We start from the raw sequence: 24,598 nt of genomic DNA, 5'->3' as shown, positions 1-24,598 counted from the left end.
GTATGTTTCTGTAAGTAATGAAATTAATTCTAATATAAGTTTACATTTGCAAGTTTTTCGCTGATTTTTATAGATAAGAAGAGAAAGAGTGAATTTGATGATCACCGATTTATAGTTAGATCTATATCTATAAAATGTGGCATCTTTTTGTCTTTCAGAGACAGTTAGCAGATATCCTAGTGAATTCTGGATTCCCTGAAGACTCTCTGATGCCTCAAGCTTACAATTTTCATGTACCTGACAGTAATCTAGATGTGGTATGTTAAAATAAGCAGAGGTCTCAATTCCCTCATTTTTGTGAGACAAACCTAAAATTATGCAGAGCTTAACAATTCAATCTTATTGAAGAATTCAGGTTGAAAACATTATTCAATCCTCACTGTGATGAAATAGCATATAGTCATTAGTGTTGTGAATGCAAGATACATAGTAAAAACCGTATTCCTTTTGGCTCATTCAATACATGAGTTCCTGCCATTTAAATACATTTTGCCTTTACATATAATGAACTGACACCATAACATTTTTATTTTGGGGGGGGGGGGGGGGGGGGGGGCGGTTAATGTCTCCTACTTCTACCTACCAGTAACCTAAGCAGAAACCAAGCGTAAAATAAAACACATGCTCTAGGCCCTCGTGTATAGCAGGCAGCAGATATACTTTCTTTTCAGTAAATTCATTTAACTAACGACAGTCGACACAAACACTTGTCACCAGTCCTTCTCCTTCTCTATTTGAAGAGACCATGGACCTTCTCAAGGTCCTATGACTCCTGCTTTTCACATGTCCTTGTCATTGGTGTGGGGATCTTTTTCCTTGTGACTTACCACATACATAATGCAAGCTGGTTGTTTAACAGTAAAGTTTGAGCCAGTACAAAACAAAATTTATACATGATCATAGTGATGAATTAAATAAATGTTACACAAATCAAAATCCTTTTGTTTTATATGAAAACAATTTTTCTAGCAGTCCAGCAGTCGATATTGTTATAAGTTGAATTTTATTGATTTTTGAAGGAATTTATGTAAATTGGCCTACAACATGGCAGCAAAGGAAAACAGCTCAAGTTCAAATTATGTCAATGGAAAACTATCTATAGTTTCTTCCACTTAACCCCATCAATATTTATATTAATCACATAGCAATCGTAAAATGTAAATGGATATACAATCAACTTGAAACTTAGTAGACTTGTTGCTTATGATATGATCTTTCTAATTTTAAAGCCAAATTAGACTTTTGACCCCAATTTCACCGTCCACTGAACATAGAAAATGAAAGTGGGAGTTTCAGGTTAAAGTTTTTGGTCAAGGTAGTTTTTGGTGAAGCTGAAGTTCAATCAACTTGAAACTTAGTAAACTTGTTGCTTATGATATAATCTTTTTTATTTTGAAGCCAAATTAGACTTTTGACCCCAATTTCACGGTCCACTAAACATAGAAAATGAAAGTGGGAGTTTCAGGTTAAAGTTTTTGGTCAAGGTAGTTTTTGATAAAATTGAAGTCCAATCAACTTGAAACTTAGTACATATGTTCCCTATAGTATAATCTTTTTAATTTTAATACCAAATTAGATTATTACCCTATTTCACGGTCCATGGAACATGGAAAAGGATAGTGCGAGTGGGGCAACCGTGTACTTTGGACACATTCTAGTTAAATTATAATATTTAAGGTTACATATAAGTTTTATTTGGTAATATTTTCTCGCTCTCTGACTTTCTCTCATACAATACAAATACTCTTCACTCATTTGTTATGCTACAATATGTATCTTGACTTACTTTTAAAAAGACAAAAAAAAAATCAAAAAAAAAAAGCTCAAGGATAAATTTTTGCTCATAATATATATATATAAATAAATTTGGTGTATTTACTGTCTTCTGATTGGTTAAAAGTATTAGTTTTATTTTCAATGTTGTCAATTTTTATGGCGACACGCCCACTCTGACGTTGTGTATTCATACGCCAACATGTGTGTACGTTGTTATTGTTAAAATAAGGAATATAAAAAGTTCTTTGAGCCTTATTTTTGATAGAAATTTATTTATAATGAATGGCAATAATTTATTTTGAATTTATTGACCCATAAAATTAATTTTTGACTCTTCACATTTTACATAATCCGCTTTGCGGATTATTCAATGTGAAGAGTCAAAAATTAATTTTATGGGTCAATAAATTCATTCGCGGATTATGTAAAATGTGAAGAGTCAAAAATTAATTTTATGGGTCAATAAATTCAAAATAAATAATAGCCATTCATTAAATAAGAATAAAAATAAAATTTCTCATTTATATGTAACAATAATTAGTTAAATATCACATGTAAAGGAGACCAAAATTTTTCACACTTGGCCTCTGTTATTTTTCTCTGCAATATAATGTTCAAGAAATTGGTATTTCTTTATTCTATTCTTTAACCCAACCATATTTGGTTTTGTTTCATTTAATTTACATTTGTATATATAATTCTTTGTAATTATGGCTAACAGATTCGGTAATAAACTTTCATGTTTGCAACCAAGAAGCACATTCTCTTTGTTACAAAGAACAAAGTTTACCAAAAAAAGAAGTACTACATTTGAAAAAGACTGCCACAATTGAAAAGTTATTGGGCATTCAAAAAAAGGTGTTCAATGGATATATTAAGACCAACCAGATATTGTTGATTGCTATTCAGGTATCTATAAGTTATTTACTGTAATATTTTGTCATAAACATTATCTTTTTACAGGTTATATCTCTACTCTGTCTTGGTTTATATCCAAATGTATGCTACCATAAGGAAAAGAGAAAGGTGTTAACAACTGAGAGTAGAGCTGCCTTAGTTCACAAGTCATCTGTTAACTGCAGTAACCAGGAGATCAAGTTTCCATCGCCATTTTTTATATTTGGTGAAAAGGTAATGGCAATTTGAAGTATAACTGTATATCAAAGCAGAAATACAGTATAACCTTATAAACCAGCCGGCTACGGGACTATAAAAAAGGGCCGGTTTGGACAGTGAGCCGGTTTATTCAGGTTTCCGTTTTGACCGGAAGTTAATGACTTGTGAAGTCAATATTTTGCATGTAAAAGTTCTCTCTGTCAGATTGTAAATTATATCTGATAAATTAAAATACTTTCACTTCGTTTTTCATTGTTTGCATTTGCATCATAATACTTGCGTTGTTTGGATTGTGAGACGAGAATTTCGATTTTCTTCCATGATCGTTATTATGAAACGTTGGAATGCCATGGCCGATTAAAAAGCCAGAATATTATCAAATGTAATTTCATCACTATCGAAACGTTGTTGTACAGTGTACAATACCCATTGATTGTTGTCATCCAGATGTTTTTTATTAACAAGGTCATGTGTTTAGGGGTTCACAACAGGGAACCCAGGATTTTGAAATAGATGTAAATTTCTTACTCCGCGATTTTTAAAATTTGTTCATCCAAGTTACAACGTAAGTTCAATCCGAGATATATTCAATGTGTCTTTTCGTTTAATTGACATGTTTATAAAGTTTTAATAAATAATACAGCTCACTCCTGTACGATTGTCAGTTCACAGTTGAACACCTGACTAATTGATTATCCTGAAAAGCCATATTGTATAATTAAATATGTTTTGATTGCATATCGATTTTGAAATTAATTAGACAAACCGGTTTTGACAGGGAATAATTAATGTAATTAAGAGTATTGGGACTGCATAATAAGACCGGAATTCGGAATACACAGGGACCAGTTTACAAAGGGTATTTTAACAAAGCCTTTGAAAGGAAAAAAATGGGACTTTCATTTTCGGCCGGAATGGACAGGAAACCGGTTTATTCAGGGTCCGGTTTAATCAGGTTTGACTGTAGTTGTCATTGTGGCAACTCAGTTTGATCATTTGTTTGAATCATATATAATCAGAACTATGACTGTATCTGATTGCCTTTGGACTTAGTAGATTATGATAAAACAAAAACTGTGATTCAATATAGGTCTGTTTGATAAGCCTTTAATTTATTCATTTTGGTTAAGTACAAGATATTAAAAATGGGATGGTACAATAAATTTTATTGTATATTTCTGACCATTTATGTAAGAGGCTCAAACTTAGAAAACAAAACTTTAATGGAGAACATCTATATGTCATATTGCAAACTTAAAGGGATAGTAGCTACGATTTTGACAAAATTATGAACAAGTTTTAAAGCTGCTAAAATCAAAGATATTTGCTAAAAATAAGCAATAAGATCGCTAGAACGTTTTCATTAACTACAGAAGTGTTAATAATTGATAATTCATATTGTGTTGCGTGCCGTGCCTAATCATCTCATTAATTATGCATCGGGTTTACTTCCTGAACTTTGCCGACACAGCAAGTGAGATAACCAAGATATAAATAGATATGAACATGTGCTTTTTGTTTTCTTACGTACTTGATAATGACTTTAAATTAAACGTACATATTTGACGCCATTTATCAAATAATGTAAATAAAAAATATAACAAAAACCATCATATTATTCCAACCCAAGATTCTCCAATAATAGCGATATTATACACTTGTTATCACATTTGTATGAACAAACAATGCAGAATATGTATACAAATGTGTTGAATCGGGGGCCTTCATGAAGGATCCACTTGAAGAATAATATTATATTGTAGGGAGTTGATTTCTAATTTATTCTAAGGTGGGAGATCACTGCTCGTAAAATTATCACCATATTTTGAACAATAATGAACACGTTACGATTTATTTTCATGTGATCTGGAATATTTCAGAAATGTAAACATTACGCAAACCGTCAGCTTCTTCCGTTTTTTATTTTCAATTTACAATAACTTGTCATAACTTGTCTGAACCTCTGTTTTGTTTCTTTTCTCGCAAAAACTGTAAATTCACGTTTCATTTCCACGATAACATTCCTCTGTTCTACAATTTTCCCTTCGAGGCACAATGTGCGATTGCGCATTGGGAACTGAGGAGATAAGCTCAACATAGGTCATATGAATAAGGGTTGGCTTCATATCGAATTATTGTCTATAGACAAAAAATAAATTCAGGTATTAAACGTTGAAAAGCTTCAAAATGCTAAATGGAAAGTAACCAGTAATGGTTTCAATCATACTTATTAAACTTTTTGTACAAAATCTGGCATATAGATTATAATTTAATTTTGGATGTAACATGTCTTCTGATTGGCTGAAGTTGTTTTGTTTATCAGCTCATAGACACAATTTTTTCATGTGACCATAACGTCATCAATGTTTTTTCACGGTTTACTTCGGTTTAACATGGAATTTAGAATTAAATTATAAGAAATGACTGTAATATTTTTTATGTCTATTCGAAATAACATAAAAAATGTGGTGCACACTTTAAAATAACCATCTACGCAGTTATTCAGTGTGCATCACATTTTTATGCCCCACCTATGATAGTAGAGGGCATTATGTTTTCTGGTCTGTGCATCCGTTCGTCTGTTTGTCCATCCATCTGTCCCGCTTCAGGTTAAAGTTTTTGGTCAAGGTAGTTTTTGATGAAGTTGAAGTCCAATCAACTTGAAACTTAGTATACATGTGCCCTATGATATGATCTTTCTAATTTAAATGCCAAATTAGAGTTTTGACCCCAATTTTACGGTCACTGAACATAGAAAATGATAGTGCAAATTTCAGGTTAAAGTTTTTGGTCAAGGTAGTTTTTATACTTCCGTCTTTTAGACGGGATGTATTATGGTATACCGTTGTCCGTCCATCCGTCTGTCCGTCCGTCGTCCACACTTCGGACAATAACTCAAAAACACTCTCACCAATTTCCATGAAACTTAAGTGAATTGTTTATATCTATTGACGTAAGCTTCCTTTCGTTTTTTTTTAATTTCAGATTTTAAGTTTTGGATTTATGGGGCTTTATTCATAAAAAAGGGGGAATTTTCAACACTTCGGACAATAACTCAAAAAGGCTTTCACCAATGTCCATGAAACTTTGGTGAATTGTTTATATCTATTGATGTAAGCTCCCTTTCAATTTTTGTAAATTTCAGATTTTAAGTTTTGGATTAATGGGGCTTTATTCATAAAAAAAAGGGTGATTTTTAACACTTCGGATAATAACTCAAAAAGGCTTTCACCAATGTCCATGAAACTTTGGTGAATTGTTTATATCTATTGATGTAACAAATAATACTTAATAAAATCTGATGAAAACATAAAATTTGTAAAATCTTTAGTTCAATTTAAAACATTAAATTTCTTGTAAAAAATAGGTTCCATGAATGTCATACGTTTGTACTATTATTGAATGGTTGCAAGGATGAAAGCACATTAGCAGTCCCTGAGATACTAACTGTTCCCTGAGGCATATATCATTTTATGATAACATTTTTACTGTCTAAGCTATGGATAAAAATCAAATACTGTTTTTGCATATAGGATGTTTTACTCTTGTTAAAATTGGTTGCAATTGAAATCACAAATGATACCTTAGCATTGCAGCTTTTTTATAGAGTTCGGTTTCGGTGGAAGGGTTGAGCGCAATAAAAAATGTTATAAAACATAACTAGTCTACAATAGCACATAATAAGTGAACAAGTGACAACATGAAAATCCTAACATGTGACTTAATATTCCTTAAATGTTAAAGGGTGTCATTTTATGAAAAAAATAAGGAAATAAGTCTCCTAAACATTTATCAATAGGATCATCTTGTGAATATATTTTCATTCTCAGAAGAGGCCTCCTCATCATCAATGAAATCTTTATCTTCATCATCAATGAAATCCTTACTTTCATCACCTACTTCCTCATTTAGATCATAACTTTCAGTAGAGTCACTTTCACCATCTTCACTTTCCCTGTTATCTTCTTGCTGCTCCTCATTGTCATTGTAGTCTTTTTTGCCATTTTTATACGCCCGACGTCAATGAAATCCTTACTTTCATCACCTACTTCCTCATTTAGATCATAACTTTCAGTAGAGTCACTTTTACCATCTTCACTTTCCCTGTTATCTTCTTGCTGCTCCTCATTGTCATTGTAGTCTTTTTTGCCATTTTTATACGCCCGTCGTCTTTCAAACAACGGGCGTATCATGCGCTAAAGCTCAGCCCTTTTTTGATAAATCAGAAGTCCAATCAACTTGAAACTTAGTATACATGTTCCTTTGATTAAGATCATTCTAATTTTAATGCCAAATTAGAGAATTTATTCCAATTTCACGGTCCACTAAACATAGAAAATTATAGTGCGAGTGGGGCATCCGTGTACTGTGGACACATTCTTGTTGATGTTATTTCTTTATAGGCAGAAAAATATTACAGTCATTCCTTAAATATATTTAAGAATTATACTTAATATTTTTCTGAATTTTAGATACGGACAAGAGCAGTTTCTTGCAAACAGATGACAATGGTGACACCTCTTCAGCTTCTGATATTTGGCTCAAGACATGTGGCAGTTCACGAGGATGGCATTGTTCTGGACAACTGGTAAATTGGGCAATAACTAAATAATATAGTACAAAAAAAATTGTTCAAGGAAAGACAACTGTGGTGCATTCCAATATTTTCTATGTATCTGTAAAATATAATCATCATTTACCTTAAGTTTTCATTGTTGTGTTCATATTCCTATAATTTATATTACCATTGCCATCAGGGACCTTGTCATAGATTTGTGTAGTTTAAGCTTGATATTTAATTTCCATCTAAGAATTTATTTTGACGACAGATATCATACAGTCACTGTTAAATTTATTCACAACTCTCTAGGCTTGAGGTAATTTAGATCTTCTAATGATTGACAATGTGTGCTGATCTCTTGATTTCTTTGAATTTTTATGTGTTTAGGTTCATGTGTCATTAATGTACATCATGCATCGTTTATTCAAAGTTTTAGTATGTTAACCTTTAGTTAGAGTTTATTTTGTGTAATATGGTTGTTGTATGATTGGAGATAATCCAAACATTTTCATTTAATATTTCTTTGAATGATGTGGTTACTGTAATTTCATTTGACAGTTAATTTTTAATTTGAATATTTTTGCAGGATTAATTTAAAAATGGACTATGATCATGCTGCTAAGATAGTAGGTTTAAGACCTGCTTTGGAAGCCATGGTTGTTAGAGCTACAACAGATCCAGAGGTTGTTAGTAGTCCAGGACACCAGGAGGAGCCACTGATGGCTGCCTTCAGAACTCTAGCAAAGGTCAATGCTGGGAGGTTTGGTATTGCACAGGATGAAAAAACGTAAGTTTAGATATAGATGCTGTTGTTAAAATTTCACAAAGAAGTCTTATATTAACATTAACTTTATGCTGTTCAATTTTATTTTTAGATGGAGACAAAAACAGCTAGCACATTTTTACATCTATTTTTCTTGCCCATTCTGAATATCAAAAATTGATTTGTAATTTGTATTATTTTTTGAAATTTGTGCAGCTTCTGTTTCATTAAAATTTACATTATGGTTTCATTAATATTTACATTAGTGAATTGACTTGTTTTAAAAAACGCCAATGAAGATAAATATTAAAATTGAAATTGTCTTCCTGTGTCTATAATGGTATTTGAACCAATAATAGACAAATGGTGATATCTTCAATTCAAAATATTGCCTTTCAATGCTAAAATTTAGCTCCCTCTGAAATCTGAATGCAATCTTTTACCTTCAGTACTATCCAGCATGTTGAACCAAATCTTGTGATAACTCAATATATATAAGAAGGAAAGTCATGATACACTTCCTTTTGATTTTGACAATTTTCAGAGTTATCAGTTTTTGATTTATTGGACTAGTCAATTTTTCATATATCTCAACATAACTCAGTATGATTGTGACTTGGATGGATAGTTTTCTCATTGGCACTCATGCCACATCTTCTTATGTCTTTTTAACAAATTCTTCAAAATGTATTGCAAAGTTTTGTTTATTAGATCATGTAGATAGTATGTATTAAATCTTCATACAAAATCCACTCCAACTGATTGTTAGATGGATGTATCATGTGATCCATCTATCATTTAACCACATCCTGTTAGAAGCATGCACATTATTTATACTATGAGGAAAATTGTCTATTATTTTCATCAGAATTACAAAAATATTGCTTTTATTTTTCCATCTTTGAATAGTTTTCCTGTCAAGACTGCTGATCAACAGAAAGTTGGTTGTGATTATGTTCAAAAGCAGAATACAACAGATAGTGTGCTAACAAATTCCAATGCTAATGAAACTAGCCATAGAACTAGTTTGTATCAAAAAACAGAATTCATACCAGTAACTAATGCTCATAAGGATTTAGGTATTAAAGATTACAAATACGTAGGAGAGGAAAAACACTTTGTGACCACGTGCACTACAAATCAAGAAAGCAAAACGGATGTATTTACTGTAGGAACTATCAAGAGAGAACTTCAGGAAACAACATCAAACTTATGTCAGACACAAGAGAAAACATCAGCTTTTCAAACTTTGCCATCATTCCATCATTGCAAGATGGATATTGTTGGATATTTCCCAGAAGATCGAGTAGGAATAATAAGCAGTAGCCTGGAAAAAAGACCTGAAATTAATGTGCAAGTAGGTAGCAACGCTTACCCAAGGGTGAAACTAGAGGACAATAGTGATACGTTAATGTCAGTGAATAAAGTATCACAATACCTGGGTGTTGAAAGTTGTTTGTCCTCTACTTTTTCAGACAAACAAAATTTAGGTGAATCAATGCTAGAGGGTATCAAAAATAAAGAATTTATCAAGGATATATCTGTTAGTGACAATGTAAGAGAAAAACATTCAGTTTTCTGGTTTTCGTCACAAGAAGAGACAGAAATTGGTAAGAAGGAATTTATCAGTGGGAAAGAAATTTGTTTAAATGGTTCTGACATGACATTAAGCTGTAGTAATTCTGATATTGATCAAAAGACATTGAAAACTCAGATGGACAGTAAAAATCTCATGAGGAAAACAAATACTCACAAATCCAAAAGAATCACTGTCAATTCTGGCACAAGAATGTGTTTAAGGAGCTCAACAAAAATTGTTTCCACCAAAACTACAGTCAAGTGGGAAAAACGTAAAAAGCCAAAGAGGGATACATTAACAGAGAAATCAGAAATGAAAGAGGGGAATGAAAATCTGAAAAAGTCTAAAAGGGATAGATCACCAGAGAAATCACAAAAGAAAGACAGTAATGAAAGACTGAAAAGAAAATGGAGAATACCAAAGATAGTATTTGATCCTAAAATCTATGAGGTAAACATTGAGGAAATTGATTCTGTAATGATATCTAAAAAGTTCAAAGTCCAAAAAGATAGACTTCAAAATAAGTTTGTAGATGATTACAGGAAAACTGAACCGAAAGCCATTCTCAGAAAGGAGTCAAAATCTTCCACAAATAACGTTTCTTGTCAAAGAAAGGAGTACTTAAAATCTACAAGCAGTTATAAACAGACAGAAAGTAGTAAAGATACTGATGATATCCCATATAATGAAGAGAAAGATTATGTCTCTAGTAGGATAAGCATGTCTGAATGTCAGAAGAAAAAATTTAATATTTACAATAGCCAGGTCACTAATTGTTTTAGAGAAGAAGTAAGCGATGGCCATAACAATGTCATACCTGTCTTTATACCTCAGCTTCATAGCTTTAGGAGGAATTCCACATCCAGGAGTGCGTCCAAGCTTAGTCATGGTAAAGTGAACAAAGGAAAGGAGATAGAGAATTCATCCCAGCAAGTCAACATGTCAATAACAAACTTTGAAGATATGAAATACTTGAATGATTCTGATGGATCAATGGTAAATGAATCAAACAGCAAACAGGCTGTGGTAGAGGAAAATACAGCGATTCATAAAGAGCAAGTGGTGATTAAAAAGGAACCACAAGATACTAATGATATTCCATCTGCACTACTGGATTTCCAGATGAATCATTCAAAAATTGAAGAAAGAAGAAAGAGAGACAGTGCTAATTTAAATGCTAATGATAATATCAAAATCTGGACAGCAATTGATGATTTGGGAGGTGGTGTTCAGGTGAAAGTAGAGACTGGAAATACAATAAGAAATAATGATAGTAAAGAGAAACAATTGAAAGCCTCTGAGGAAACAGATAGTAACTATAACAGCATTGAACCAAAATCTGTTCATCCAGAAATAGAAATCAATCCTTTGATAAATTGGCATACTTCAGAAATGGGAATCAGTCATGTGACAAATTGGCAAGATGCAGAAATGGGATGCAGACCTGCAACAGATTGGCAGGATCCAGAAATGGGAGTCAGACCTGTAACTAATTGGCAGGATAAAGACATAAGAATAAAACCTGTGACAAATTGGCAGGATACAGAAATGGGAGTCAGACCGACAACAAATTGGCAGTATACAGAAATTGGAGTCAATCCGGTAACAAATTGGCAGGATACAGAAATGGGAGTCAAACCGACAACAAATTGGCAGTATACAGAAATTGGAGTCAATCCGGTAACAAATTGGCAGGATACAGAAATGGGAGTCAATCAGGTAACAAATTGGCATAAGGCAGAAATAGGAATAAAACCTGTGACAAATTGTCAGGATACAGAAATGAGAGTCAATCCTATAACAAATTGGCATAAGACTGAAATAGGAAAAAAACCTGTGAGAAATTGGCATGATACAGAAATGGGAGTCAGACCTGTGAGAAATTGGCAGGATACAGAAATGGGAATCAATCCTATAACAAATTGGCAGGATACAGAAATTGGATTCAAACCTACGACAAATTGGCATAAGACTGAAATAGGAAAAATACCTGTGACAAATTGGCATGATACAGAAATGGGAGTCAGACCTGTGAGAAATTGGCAGGATACAGAAATGGGATTCATACCTATGACAAATTGGCAGGATACAGAAATGGGAATAAATCCTATGACAAATTGGCATAAGGCAGAACTAGAAAAAAAAACTGTGACAGATTGGCATAATACAGAAATGGGAAACAATCCTGTGACAAATTGGCAAAATACAGAAATAGGATTCAAACCTGAAACAAATGGGCAAAATACAGAAATAGGATTCAAACCTATGACAAATTGGCAAAATACAGAAATAGGATTCAATGGTGTTAAAATGGAAACACAGGATGATATCAGAAGTGATAATACTGAAAGATACACTAGTTGTTACTTATATGAGGCGGAATTACTAAGAACTGATTCAGAACAGAATTATGGAAGGAATGACATTGAAGAAACAGAAAGAGTTAAAGAAGAGACAATGGAACATAATAAAAAGAGGGGATTCAATAATATGAAGATTGAAATGGAGGGTGAAATCAATAAAGTGCATAGAGGACGATATTGCAAGACTGGATTATTAGAAAATAAATCTGAACAAAACGAGGATCAGTGTCTGTAAGCTGGAAATTTGTTTTGTAGTCAAACTGTTTTTGTTTTGTTACAGTGGAGCCTGTTTAAACCAAATGTATAAAGATCCATCACATCAGTATATTTGAAAAATATTGATTTGAATTTAGAAATTAATTTGGTTATGCAATTTATGCTAATTATTTTAATTTCAAAGTCATATAATGATATTCATTAAAAGATTTAAAGCATTTATGTATGATTTTCAGATGAAAACAAATTACATATTATAGTCAGACAATTTGGTTTAAACAGGATTTATGGTTTCGGATCCTTTTTTAAATCCTTCCCTCCATTTAAAGTTATAGTAGTTTGTAGAAATGTTTTGTTGTTCAATAATTATTTCATGTTCAAATTTTGTAAAATAAATTAGTATTGAATATACCTATAAAACCTGTTTAACCATCTCATGTTAATTTGTTTAGTATGGTCTCTTGTATATTACCTCCTATAAAAGCGAGTTCATTTATTTATTCGTGTACTAATTTTTTCATTGATTTAAGAAAAATCTTATTTTCATGGAAAATGAATTTCTTGGTTCTGTCTTATTCTGCGGACAAGCCCATAGAACATTTATACTTTGATCAAAATTGTATTTTTTTTGTGAATTACATATACCTACAAATCCTTCCAAAATAAGTACTCCACAAACAGCAATTAATCCACAATATCATATTTTTTTTTATTGTTAATCTTTTTTATTTCTATTTCTAACCAAACAATTATTTCATTTTAAGAGTATTTATGAAACATATCATGATAGTCTTTACATTGTGCTGTGCTGTCAAATATTTAATTTTATTTTGTCAAACTTGATGAAATAAAATTAGAACACATTGTTTTACATTCATAGATTTGGTATTGATGGCTAATCTCTGTTAAATCAATTCACCAGTTTCCTCTAACTTGAGGCAATAGACCACTTTCGAGTTCATCCGTCACCGGAAAAAAATCGTCAATTATACGTGCCTTTATGACGTCATTTACCAGATAGAGGGGGTCGCCTGTATCCCTGCACTATTTACGTTCATCAAGTGTCTTAGTGATCGTCATTGTGCAGGATAAACAAGAAATAATGGTTGTTCTGTAGGTACTTAATGACAATTCCCTAATGACAGCAATGCTGATTGTCAATTTTGAGAATTCAATTTGCAGAATAATTCGTACAATATAGAATTATAGTTTTCCAACCACTCGCTCAACGTGGGAACTGAAGTGACGACGCCCCTAAACGCACAAATGACGTTCACTAAAACCAGAGTTTTTGACGGAAATGCATCGAACTCGAAAGTTGTCTATTTAGATGTTGATATATATTGCATATTCACTTTTGTATTGTTGATGACCATATGTTGGTTGCTTGAAGTTTTTTTTATTTTTTTTGCCAAGTTGGGGTGTTGTCTTCTCGCTGTATACCCAACATCTCTTTTGATTTATATCTTTATTCAAAGGACAAGATTCACTTATGGCACAAATGGCCTAAAATATCAACTTTGTCATAAAACATATAAACGGGTTACAATTTGGTTCGTAAATGGGTCTATTTCAAAAGTCTTAATGCTAAATAAGTCAGTTCTTTTCATAAAAGTACATAATATTCTCCAAAGTAGGCCCATTTTGGACTTTTTGTCGAAATATGATGATTTTGTGCAATTTTCAGACCTAAAAGCTTTAGAAACACCTTGGCCACCACCTCTGATCCAAAATGTGGGGTAACCAAAAGATTCCAATTTTGATATAGAATTCATCGATATCAAAACGTTTTGGATCATGGATGGCGGCCAATGTTAATTATGCCAAAAACTATTAAAATTATGGAAAATTTTACAGAAATTGACCTTAAATTACAAAAAATGTTTATTTAAGGGATCATAGCTTCAAAAATGTTAAAGAAAGGTGCCAAAAAATATATTTTTGTTTTAACAGTACTATCTCAAGTATTTCTATGTGAAATTTGTAATTTCATGGTCCGATTTAAAAAACATCAAAATTTAGGGCCAATTTTAACCCTTCGTTAACCTTTGTTGATACTGAGCTATTTGAAATACTGAAAATTCAAAAATTTTGGTATGCATTTAATATTGTGATTCTTTAATAATTGACCTACATGAGTGTTGAACTGTTTAGATTTTGAGTAATGCAGCATACAAAAGATATTAACGAAATTCAAATATTCTTATTTATATTAACAAATGTTCATCTCAATAAAACATAAAAAAAATTATATATATATTAGGACCTTTTTTAATTTAAAATTTGATACATTTAGAACTTAATTACATATTAAATGATAAAGTGATATAATATATATTTTTGTTATTTCAGGGATGATGTATGCTTTTAATATGTTTTAAAATGGAGTAAAGTATTATTTTTAAATGTAACCCTATTTTTTCAGAGCTAAAGGATTTGGTGGACCACACAAAAGAGGAAGATTTGGAGGAGGTGGGTTTGGCGGCGGTGGTGGTGGACGAGGATTTGGTGGTAGGGGAGGTTTTGGAGGATCAAGAGGAAACTTTGGAGGTGGTGGGTATGGAGGACGTGGATTCAGTGGGGGAGGAAGAGGAAATTTTGGTGGAGGAGGATTTGGAAGAGGTGGAGGAGGAGGAGGATTCAGTAGAGGTGGTCAATCAAGTGGATTTGGAAGAGGGCGTGGAGGTTATGGACAATCAGGTGGATTTGGTGGGGGGAACTTTAGAGGACAAGGGGGATATTGATTCTAATATGTGAAATGTTTTCTGTACATTATCATAACAGTCCTTGTTTAAGACATTTTTAAGACAAGTATGATAAGTTTCTTGTTAAATGTTTATGATTTTTAAAATATTTTTTTGTTATTTTATAGCCAGTGTTCTGTCTTCTACTAATCGTTACATTTCATTTTTTTAATTGTTTTGTTACATGTACAATTTCATTATAATAATGATCGTTTAAATCTTGGAGTACATTTACCTGTAACTAAAGTCCAAATCATTTTATAAATAGACATATTTTGTTTTAAATACCTTTAGGTATGTTGATGTGTAACCATAAAGAAGATAGATGTATGCTTTCATTCAGCTATGAAAATCGTTTTATCATTGCATTATAAATTCAAAACTATCAAGTTCATATTATTTTAATATTGTTTGATGAAAACTTATTTTCACCCTTTTTACAATTTGTAGTTTATAAGAAATAGAAGTTGTACAAAAGTACAAGTTTTTAATTTTAAAACAAAAGTCTTGCATCATTACAGCCATAGGATCTAGAAATTACCATAATCATGTGTTTTTGTGTTAGAATGGCCATTTTATTGAAAATATTGATGAATATTTATGTGTCTAAATAAATATAAATATACAGTTGTTTTCAGAGTCATATCTCATTTATTAAAGACTTTCAAAGATGTCACTATATTTTTGAGTTGATTTTCAGTGTATCATTTTATTCATTTCATGGAAAAGTTGGATCTGGAAATTAATTTGTCACAGTTTTTGTCTCGCTTGACGGAGTCAAAAAGTGAGACATAGTTATGCTGTTTCCGGCTGTGACGGCAGCGTCCAACAACGTATTTCTTTGTGATTAGGTCTAGTTTGTGGGGAACCATAAGTGGTAGGTCAATCATATTTGGTATGTAGTTGCATTAGAATTGGCAAATCTGATTTCCATAGAGATTATTTGGCCCTGCCCACTCAGTCATGGTCTATTGACTTAGAAACTTTTGCTTATTTTACATGCAGCAGTTCGTGATTAAGTCAGTTTATGGAAAACCACTAGTGGTAGCTCAATGATATTTGGTATGCAGTTGTATAAGCATTCAGCATATCTCATTTCCATAAAGATTGTTTGGGTCTGCCCCCATAGTCATGGTCTATTGACTTTGACAATTTTGCTTAGTTAACATGTATTAGTTTGTGATTAGGTCAGTTCAAGGGGAATCATTAGTGGTAGCCAAAGTTAATTGGTATTCAGTTGTATTAGCTTTAGTACATCTCATTTCCATGTAGAATATTTGGCCTTGTCCCTCAGTCATGGTCTATTGATTTTGAAACTTTTGCTTAGTTAACCTTTATTAGTTTGTTATGTATAGATCACTGCAGTTGCTTATTTTGAAAAGGGTTTTAAACTTTCTATGTAAACAACATTGATTTTTAGATGACAGTTTTGCCTTGGCATACTGATTTCGTTCTATAAAAGTTAACCACCTGCTACAGTAGAATAATATATATAATATATAATATATAAATGTATACAAAGAGGAGTACCTGAGTATGTGTTGTTGATACCAATACTTATTAACCTCAATGTTTGATCACTTTTCAAAGGCCATCCATGAACACATAAAACATTTCCAACCGATCAAGCAAATGTCAACCTGACATGTTAAAAATATTCTGTAGGACAACTACTCAAAAAGCCTTTTACCTATTTTCATGAAACTTGGATGAACTGTTTATATCTATTGATGTATAAAGCTTCCTTTTTATGATTTTTGTTAATTTAAGATTTACCAATTCTCAGATAAATGTTTCCAATAAAAGAGGGACGACAGATACCAGAGGGACAGTCAAACTCATAAATCGACAATAAACTGACAACGCCATGGCTAAAAATGAAAAGGACAAACAGACAAAAAATAGTACACATAATACAACATAGAAAACTAAAGAATAAACAACACGAACCCCACCAAAAACTAGGGGTGATCTCAGGTGCTCTGGAAGGGTAAGCAGATCCTGCTCCACATGTGGCACCCGTCATGTTGCTTATGAGATAACAAATCCGGTAAATAGTCTAATACGGTAGGTCACATTTATGAAAGGGAAGTGGAGTGTAGTTACAACGTAAGAAACATATCCGATATCATTTGTGAAACGGTTTATCCATATCCATAACGGTCAACCAATGGTCCATAAGGGTCAACCAATGGTCCATAACGGTCAACCAATGGTCAATAACGGTCATAAAGGTGCTGCTAAATCATTAGTACTATATTTAAGATTCTTCACAGTTATACACATCCCAAAATGTTTTCGAATAAAGCTGATGGGATGTGTTATGACATCATTAGTTCTTTATTTAATCATTTACACAATACAATACACCCCAACAATGTATTCAATTAAAGGTGCCTTAACATCATTAATACTGTTTTTTTTAATAATTTACACAGTATGACACCCCAACAATGTATCCAATTAAAGGTGCCGTAACATCATTAATACTGTTTTTAATAATCTACTGAGCTTCCAATTAAAGGTGCCATAACATTATAAGTAAAAAAAATTGTACTGTATTTAATAATGTACATAGTGATAACACCCCAACAAGGTATCTGAGTAAATATTTCCAATAAAGGTGTTATATATAACATCATTAGTACCTTATTAAATAATCTACAGTTTGACACCCCAAAAATGTAACCAAATAAATATTGCAAATAAAGGTGCTATTACATCACATCACAGCGTAGCATAAACTATTTGTACTAAGCTAAATATTTCAGAATGTAGAAGACCGGGATGCTTGTATGCAGATACTTTATGATAAGAAGATTCCATGAGTCTTGTCAATTGTCCTTGACCACGTTTTCAGGGTTCAGTGACTGTTTTTTGTCATGTGAATTTCTCACAATTGATTAACAGGATAAATATATTTCGTATATGGGTCCTGTACAGGACTGTGTTCATTAGACGTTCGCGGTAATGCTATGTATGTATTGTAACGTCACGTACTTATGACGTTGAGATTTATGTGCAAGATGAGTTTAGAATCATTACAAGTAGAAACAGCTAGTGTTTCTTATTGTGCCTAACAAGTCTGATAATACCACTCTAAGATATTGGTGCCGAAGGACCAAGATGAGTTCCAAACTACGTTCGATACGTGCAGGACACAGAAGTGTTATTTCCCGACTTTTGAAGAAATTTGAGGACATCCGAGACGACGGAGATGAGCCCGTGAACACTGAAGAGTTAACTAAAATTTTGAACAATTTGTTGAAGAAACAAGAGACACTACAAAAATTAAATGAGGACATTCTAGAAAATCTTGATGAAGGAGAAGTAGAAGCCGAGATCGTCGATTCAGATGAGTATGCTTACACATTAGATGGAAAAATAACGCAAATACAAAAGCTCATTCTTGTCAATACATCCGCACTCAATACAAATGCAAAAGATTTCGTCAGTTATAGCGGCCCTTCTCATTCCGCCCCTGCCCAGCCCGCTCATGATCAGCCAAGTTATGCTCAACCCGCTCATGATCAGCCAAGTTATGCTCAACCCGAGAGATGCACTAAACAGAATACATGTAATTCAAACTTCCGTGAACCGGAAACTCAGTTTTCACGTAGTAAAACTAGAGTAAATAGGTACAATAAGTTGCCCAAATTGAATCTTCCTACCTTTGATGGTAATATTATGCAGTGGCAGTCATTTTGGGATTCATACGAGACATCCGTTCACGAAAACACTACTCTTGGAAATGTTCAGAAATTTAATTATTTGAAGTCACTACTCCATGATGAAGCATTGAAAACCGTCACAGGGTTTGCGCTTACACATGCAAATTATGAGAAAGCTATTTCTTTACTGCAAGAAAGATATGGACAATCGCATGTAATAAGACAGAAGTATATGCAAGCACTAGTTGATATACCAGCCCCTAAATACACGATATCTAGCATGAAAAACTACTACGATGAAATTGAGATACACATTAGAGGTTTGGAGTCATTAGGTCAAAGTGAGCACACATGCGGAGCGTTTTTAGTGCCCATTATTATGAACAAACTACCCGGTGAAATCCGCAGAAATCTTGCCAGACAATATAGATCTACAGATTAACAACTGAATGAATTACGCCGTGGAATTTTCGATGAACTTTATATTATGGATGCAGGCAAAACTTCAGAACAGTTAGAACCCCCTACAGCTACCGCCGCCTTTCTGACAAATACAAATTCCAGTAATCGAAATAGAGGTAACAAGAATACAAACGCAAGTAACACTAAACCCAAACCACACTGTGCGTACTGTAAGGAGCCACACTCGTCTGTTAATTGCACTAAAGTATCTGATTACAATGGCCGGATGTCAATCGTGAAAAAAGACCGCTTATGCTTTAACTGTCTAGGACACCATAGCTTATCCGCCGGTAAATCTACAAAAACTTGCAACAAGTGTCACAAACGTCATCACACCAGCATTTGCAAAGACAATGTTGAAATAAATGAAGACAACAAACCAACAGGGGATGTAAACGTAGGCACAATTCAACACAACGCGGAGGAACCATACACTGTTTTACACTCGCAATCGCCAGATAATGTACTTTTGAAGACAGCAATTAACCCAGTAAGTGCAGAACATGAAATACTTGATGCAAAAATATTGTTTGACGAAGGCGCACAGCGGTCATTTATCACAGAGGAATTAGCCGAGAAATTGAAACTCAAGCCTACTGGAACTGAAAGCGTTAACCTATCCGGATTTGGAGACAATGCAAATAGTACTAAAATTCGCCATTTGAGAACAGGATTGGTATATCTCATAACTACAGATGGTAAACTGCCGATTCGAGTCTTGGTCGTTCCAGAGATCGCAGCACCGATGAGAACCTATGTACGCCAAGCAGCAAAACTTACATATTTGTCAGGAATCAAATTAGGTCACCCAGTAACAGCAGATGAAAACTTTGAAATGTCTATTCTAATTGGAGCTGATTACTTCTGGTCAATTGTTCAGAATGATATTATCCGAGGCGAAGGACCGACAGCTGTTCAATCAAAAATCGGATACTTGTTGTCTGGAACGCTACATTCACACAACTCTGACACAGATGGATACAAGAGAGCTTCAATGATGAACGTGATGATCGCAACAAAAACCGATGAGTACGACTTGGAGAAATTTTGGAAAATAGAGTCACTAGCTACCGAGAAAATTGACACCACAAAGTTAGAAGAACAGATAGATATTCAAAAGACTTATGAATAGAAACAAATTCGTTACCATGACAACAGATATTTTGTAACGTTACCATGGAATGAGGATCACCCTACGTTACCGACAAATAAAGCCATTGCACAACGAAGGACAGAAAATGTAGTAAGAAGACTTAGCAAAGAACCCAAACTACTTGAAAAATATGGAGAAATAATGGCAGAGCAGGAGAAAAGGGGCTTCATAGAAAAAGTGGATACTACTAATGAGACCGATGAAACTAGCAAAATACACTATATTCCGCATCATGCTGTGAGAAAAGATTCAACTACAACACCAATCAGGGTCGTATACGACTGCAGTTGTAAAGCAACACCAGAATCGCCTAGTCTTAATGATTGTTTGATGACCCACCACCACTGCCGTCCGACAGACTTAATGATTGTTTGATGACTACTCCACCCAATTTAAATGACTTAGTCGGCATTCTTTTAAGATTTCGTTTAAACCAATTTGCCGTTACTACTGATATAGAGAAGGCGTTCTTGAACGTTGGATTAGAGACACAGGATAGAGATGTCACACGTTTCTTTTGGTTCGATACACCAACAGACCCATCAACTCCACTATCAACTTACCGATTTAAGTCTGTATTTTTGGAGCCACTTCATCGCCTTCATACTGAATTCCGTTCTACAAAAGCACTTGAGAGAGAACCGTTGTGAATATACTGACACTTTAATGAATGATTTGTATGTTGATAATATACTGTCGAGTTTTCCTACTGAGAGTGCATTACTGAAATATTTTGATACAGCAAGAGACTTATTCACTAGAGCAGGATTTAACTTGCGCTCATGGGCTTCAAATTCTCAACTTTTGCGAGACCGCGCAAATTCACACAACGTATTAGACAAAGATGAACTCATAAAAGTGCTTGGATTGAGATGAACACTTGTAATGACACACTTACTTTCGCCAAACCGGAATACACCGATATTGAAGATACACGTCTGACAAAACGACAGATTTTAAGACAATCGTCGAAAATCTATGATCCACTCGGACTTATTGGTCCAGTTACTGTGCGTAGTAAGATTCTTATGCAGACTTTGTGGGAGATGAACCTCTTACATCTGAAATTACAACAGAATGGAAGTGTGAACTACAAGATATTAATGAATGTTCACATTTGGAGATTAATAGACCGTATTTCAAAGAAAAATCAGACAATGTAGAATTACATGTTTTTAGCTTGAAAGCCTATGGAGCATGCGCATATTTAGTCAGCGGAAAAGAAACCGTACTTATCATGTCAAAGAATCGAGTGGCACCTCTGAAACAGTTAACAATCCCGAAGTTAGAACTCAGTACAGCTTTGATAGGCGCAAGACTCGTCAAGCATTTAAAATTGTACTTGGATGTAACAAGCGTCACATTATGGAGTGACAGTCAGATAACTTTGTGTTGGCTTACTACTGAAAAACAATTACCCGTTTTCGTTAGTAATCGAGTGAAAGAAATTAACGAAATTACTCAAGAATACCAATGGAAGTACTGTCCGACAGATTCAAATCCGGCAGATATGCTATCGAGAGGAGTAACTGCAACGAAATTCTTAGAATTGGATCTTTTGATGAAAGAACCCGAATGGCTCACTGGCAAATCAAACTGGCCACAATGGAAGAATAAAGAATCACACATTCTTAGCACTACAATTGAGCAAGGACAATCAACTAGTGAACCACAACAAAAAATCAGATCTTATGAAGGAATAAGTAAAATTATGGATATACAACGCTACAGCTCATACCAAAAACTTTTGCGTATAACAGCATACATGTACCGATTCATAAACAACTGTAGAAATAATGACAAACTAACAGGAAATCTTAGTGTCAATGAAATTCAGACTGCTTCGACTTCATGGATCCGAGATTCTCAACTGCGTAAATACCCGGATGTTATTGAGAGTTTTAACAACAAATCAGAGAAAAATGCGCTAGTGAAGCAACTTAGATTGTACATAGACAAAATGAACATTATCCGTTGTGGCGGGAGAATTAACAATGCACCTATTGATGAATCAGCTAAATTTCCAGTACTAATACCGAACAAAGACAGACTTTGTAAATTAATTGTTATGGATGCACACGCAAGGAATTTTCACTCTGGATTAGAAAGTACAGTGACATTTATTCGCCATTCTTACTGGATTCCGTCGATTCGACAATGTGTGAAATCAATACTCCGTCATTGCGTTACTTGCCGTAAAATTACAGGAAGACCCTATCTTACACCCGACCCACCACCACTGCCGTCCGACAGACTTAATGATTCACCACCGTTTACGTAACCGGTGTCGACTTCACAGGAGCATTGAATGTGAGAACAAAAAGCAACAGTATTAGTAAAGCATATATTTGTCTATTCACCTGCGCTAACACTAGAGCTGTGCATTTGGAAATCGTTGAAGACCTTTAAATACAGAACAAATATTCATTCTAGCGTTTAGGAGATTCGCCAGCCGCAAATCGTTACCAAAAATCATGATGTCTGACAATTGTTCAACATATACCGCAGCAGCGAAGGAAATTGAAATGCTTACAAAATCTACTACTATTCAGGAACAACTCAACATATATGGAACTCAGTGGAAATTTATTCCAAAGCGTGCACCTTGGTATGGTGGTTGGTGGGAGCGATTGATTGGCTTGACCAAGAATTGCATAAAGAAAGTGTTAGGACGAGCACTAGTTACTTTTAGAGTGCTAGAGACAATTGTGACCGAGATAGAGGCTATATTAAATGATCGTCCGTTAACCCACGTATCAACGGACCTTACCGATGATAAACCGCTTACACCATCTCATCTTTTCTATGGGAGACGGATTAAAACTTTACCGTATTCAGGAACAATTAATTTCAACAGTGAGGAGAACGTACAAAACTTAACACATTACACAGCAAATAGACAATCTAGTGTTCAAAAACGCATTATTCACGACTTCTGGAACAGATGGAGACGAGAATATCTCACTTCACTTAGGGAACAACATAGAAACACCGGAAATAACACCCAAATCATTAAAGTGGGTGACATTGTACAGATTCATGATGATACCCCAAGGACAGTGTGGAATATAGCGATTATCGTTAAGTTAGTTTATGGGAGAGATGGACTTTGTAGGTCTGCCATTTTACGCACTAAAAATGGTACGACATCTAGACCGATAAGTAAGCTATATCCACTTGAACTCTTATCAACATATAGTCAGTGTGATTCTAGTGACAATACTATTACTTCAACTAGAAAAGCTAAAACTGATGCCACTAAGTAACGTGTAAAAAATGAAAGAGATAACTAACATTTGTAAACATGATTTAACACACTACCATGTGTGACTACAAATGAAACATAAGGGAGCAACCATTTAACTTTGAGGGGTGGGGGGGATTTTTTTTATATTCTCAATACTTAACACATTAAGGTTTGGTGAAAATCGTGATTCATAATATTATTTTTGACCTCTGCTTGAACAGAATATTTTTCATAGATGTGGGGGGGGGGGGAATCTTATCACACCCTCCCCCCTTTTTTTTATAGATTAAATGGTGTTCCCTAAACATGAAAAAATCTTTGTGCCATAATACACTCATGCTGCAAAAAACTGAAAGATTTGTTTTAGTATTAGTATAATAAATTCCTAGAGAGAATAAACATATTTCGGAACTATCAGTATCGTGGCAATCTAACCAAGGAAATCTAAAAGAAAGTTATTGGTTAATTCTTAGACTACTGAAACGTGTTATAGTAGTCTCAGGTTAAATGGATATTTTTAGTTTTTAACTATATTATGTTTTATTTTCCTTTCACAATTCCTTATTCGTGACCATCTGAATATACGGCACTCATACCGTAAATTGGGTTATTTTGGTTGTAGTTTTATTTTGGTTTATTTGGTGCCTCCAATAAAAGTGCCAAAATTAAACACACGAAAATAAAGCAAACACTGAAAATTGAAACGACAAAATCGTGCACCGGTACGAAAATATCGCCATGTTGATTATGGGGAAAATATTTTTTTGTTTTCATATCCTCCTTATATTTCCTACAATTCTATACATAGACAAATCTTCAATAAAACACTTGATATAAATTGACAACACTTGACAATTTTCTGAAATTGTTAAGAAAACACAACATGAATGTTTATTCCAGCATGTCATGAATATGCCAGACTATTGCTTATTAGACACCTTTATTGA

General features: G+C 33.7%; 5 protein-coding genes across 7 annotated transcripts in view; all 5 read left to right on the top strand.

Annotated features, from left to right (window-relative positions):
• LOC139510207 (ATP-dependent RNA helicase A-like) overlaps positions 1-15,745 on the top strand; it is a 56,853-nt gene extending 41,108 nt beyond the window's left edge. For all 3 annotated transcript variants that reach the window (XM_071296667.1, XM_071296666.1, XM_071296668.1), the window contains 5 exons: positions 159-257; positions 2,740-2,907; positions 7,365-7,480; positions 8,040-8,240; positions 14,800-15,745. In XM_071296667.1, the coding sequence (XP_071152768.1) occupies positions 159-257; positions 2,740-2,907; positions 7,365-7,480; positions 8,040-8,240; positions 14,800-15,118 (903 nt within the window). In that variant the 3' untranslated portion in view covers positions 15,119-15,745. The remainder of the gene's footprint in view (positions 1-158; positions 258-2,739; positions 2,908-7,364; positions 7,481-8,039; positions 8,241-14,799) is intronic.
• A 2,499-nt stretch (positions 15,746-18,244) lies between these two features.
• Positions 18,245-19,231, top strand: LOC139510895 (uncharacterized). The gene has a single exon (XM_071297440.1). It carries the CDS (start codon positions 18,245-18,247, stop codon positions 19,229-19,231), a length of 987 nt encoding a protein of 328 aa, XP_071153541.1.
• Positions 19,232-19,276: 45 nt separating this feature from the next.
• LOC139510894 (uncharacterized) lies at positions 19,277-20,383 on the top strand. Its single transcript, XM_071297439.1, has one exon. The coding sequence runs from the start codon at positions 19,277-19,279 to the stop codon at positions 20,381-20,383; it is 1,107 nt and encodes a 368-aa protein (XP_071153540.1).
• A 162-nt stretch (positions 20,384-20,545) lies between these two features.
• Positions 20,546-22,685, top strand: LOC139510893 (uncharacterized). Its single transcript, XM_071297438.1, has 2 exons — positions 20,546-20,729; positions 21,439-22,685. Exons 1-2 carry the CDS (start codon positions 20,546-20,548, stop codon positions 22,683-22,685), a joined length of 1,431 nt encoding a protein of 476 aa, XP_071153539.1.
• A 196-nt stretch (positions 22,686-22,881) lies between these two features.
• On the top strand, positions 22,882-23,670 carry LOC139510892 (uncharacterized). The gene has a single exon (XM_071297437.1). The coding sequence runs from the start codon at positions 22,882-22,884 to the stop codon at positions 23,668-23,670; it is 789 nt and encodes a 262-aa protein (XP_071153538.1).
• The last annotated feature ends 928 nt before the right edge of the window (positions 23,671-24,598 follow it).

The sequence above is a fragment of the Mytilus edulis genome, chromosome 2 (assembly GCF_963676685.1).
Source record: "Mytilus edulis chromosome 2, xbMytEdul2.2, whole genome shotgun sequence".
Taxonomy (NCBI): domain Eukaryota; kingdom Metazoa; phylum Mollusca; class Bivalvia; order Mytilida; family Mytilidae; genus Mytilus; species Mytilus edulis.
This window is presented reverse-complemented; position numbering and strand designations above follow the sequence as displayed.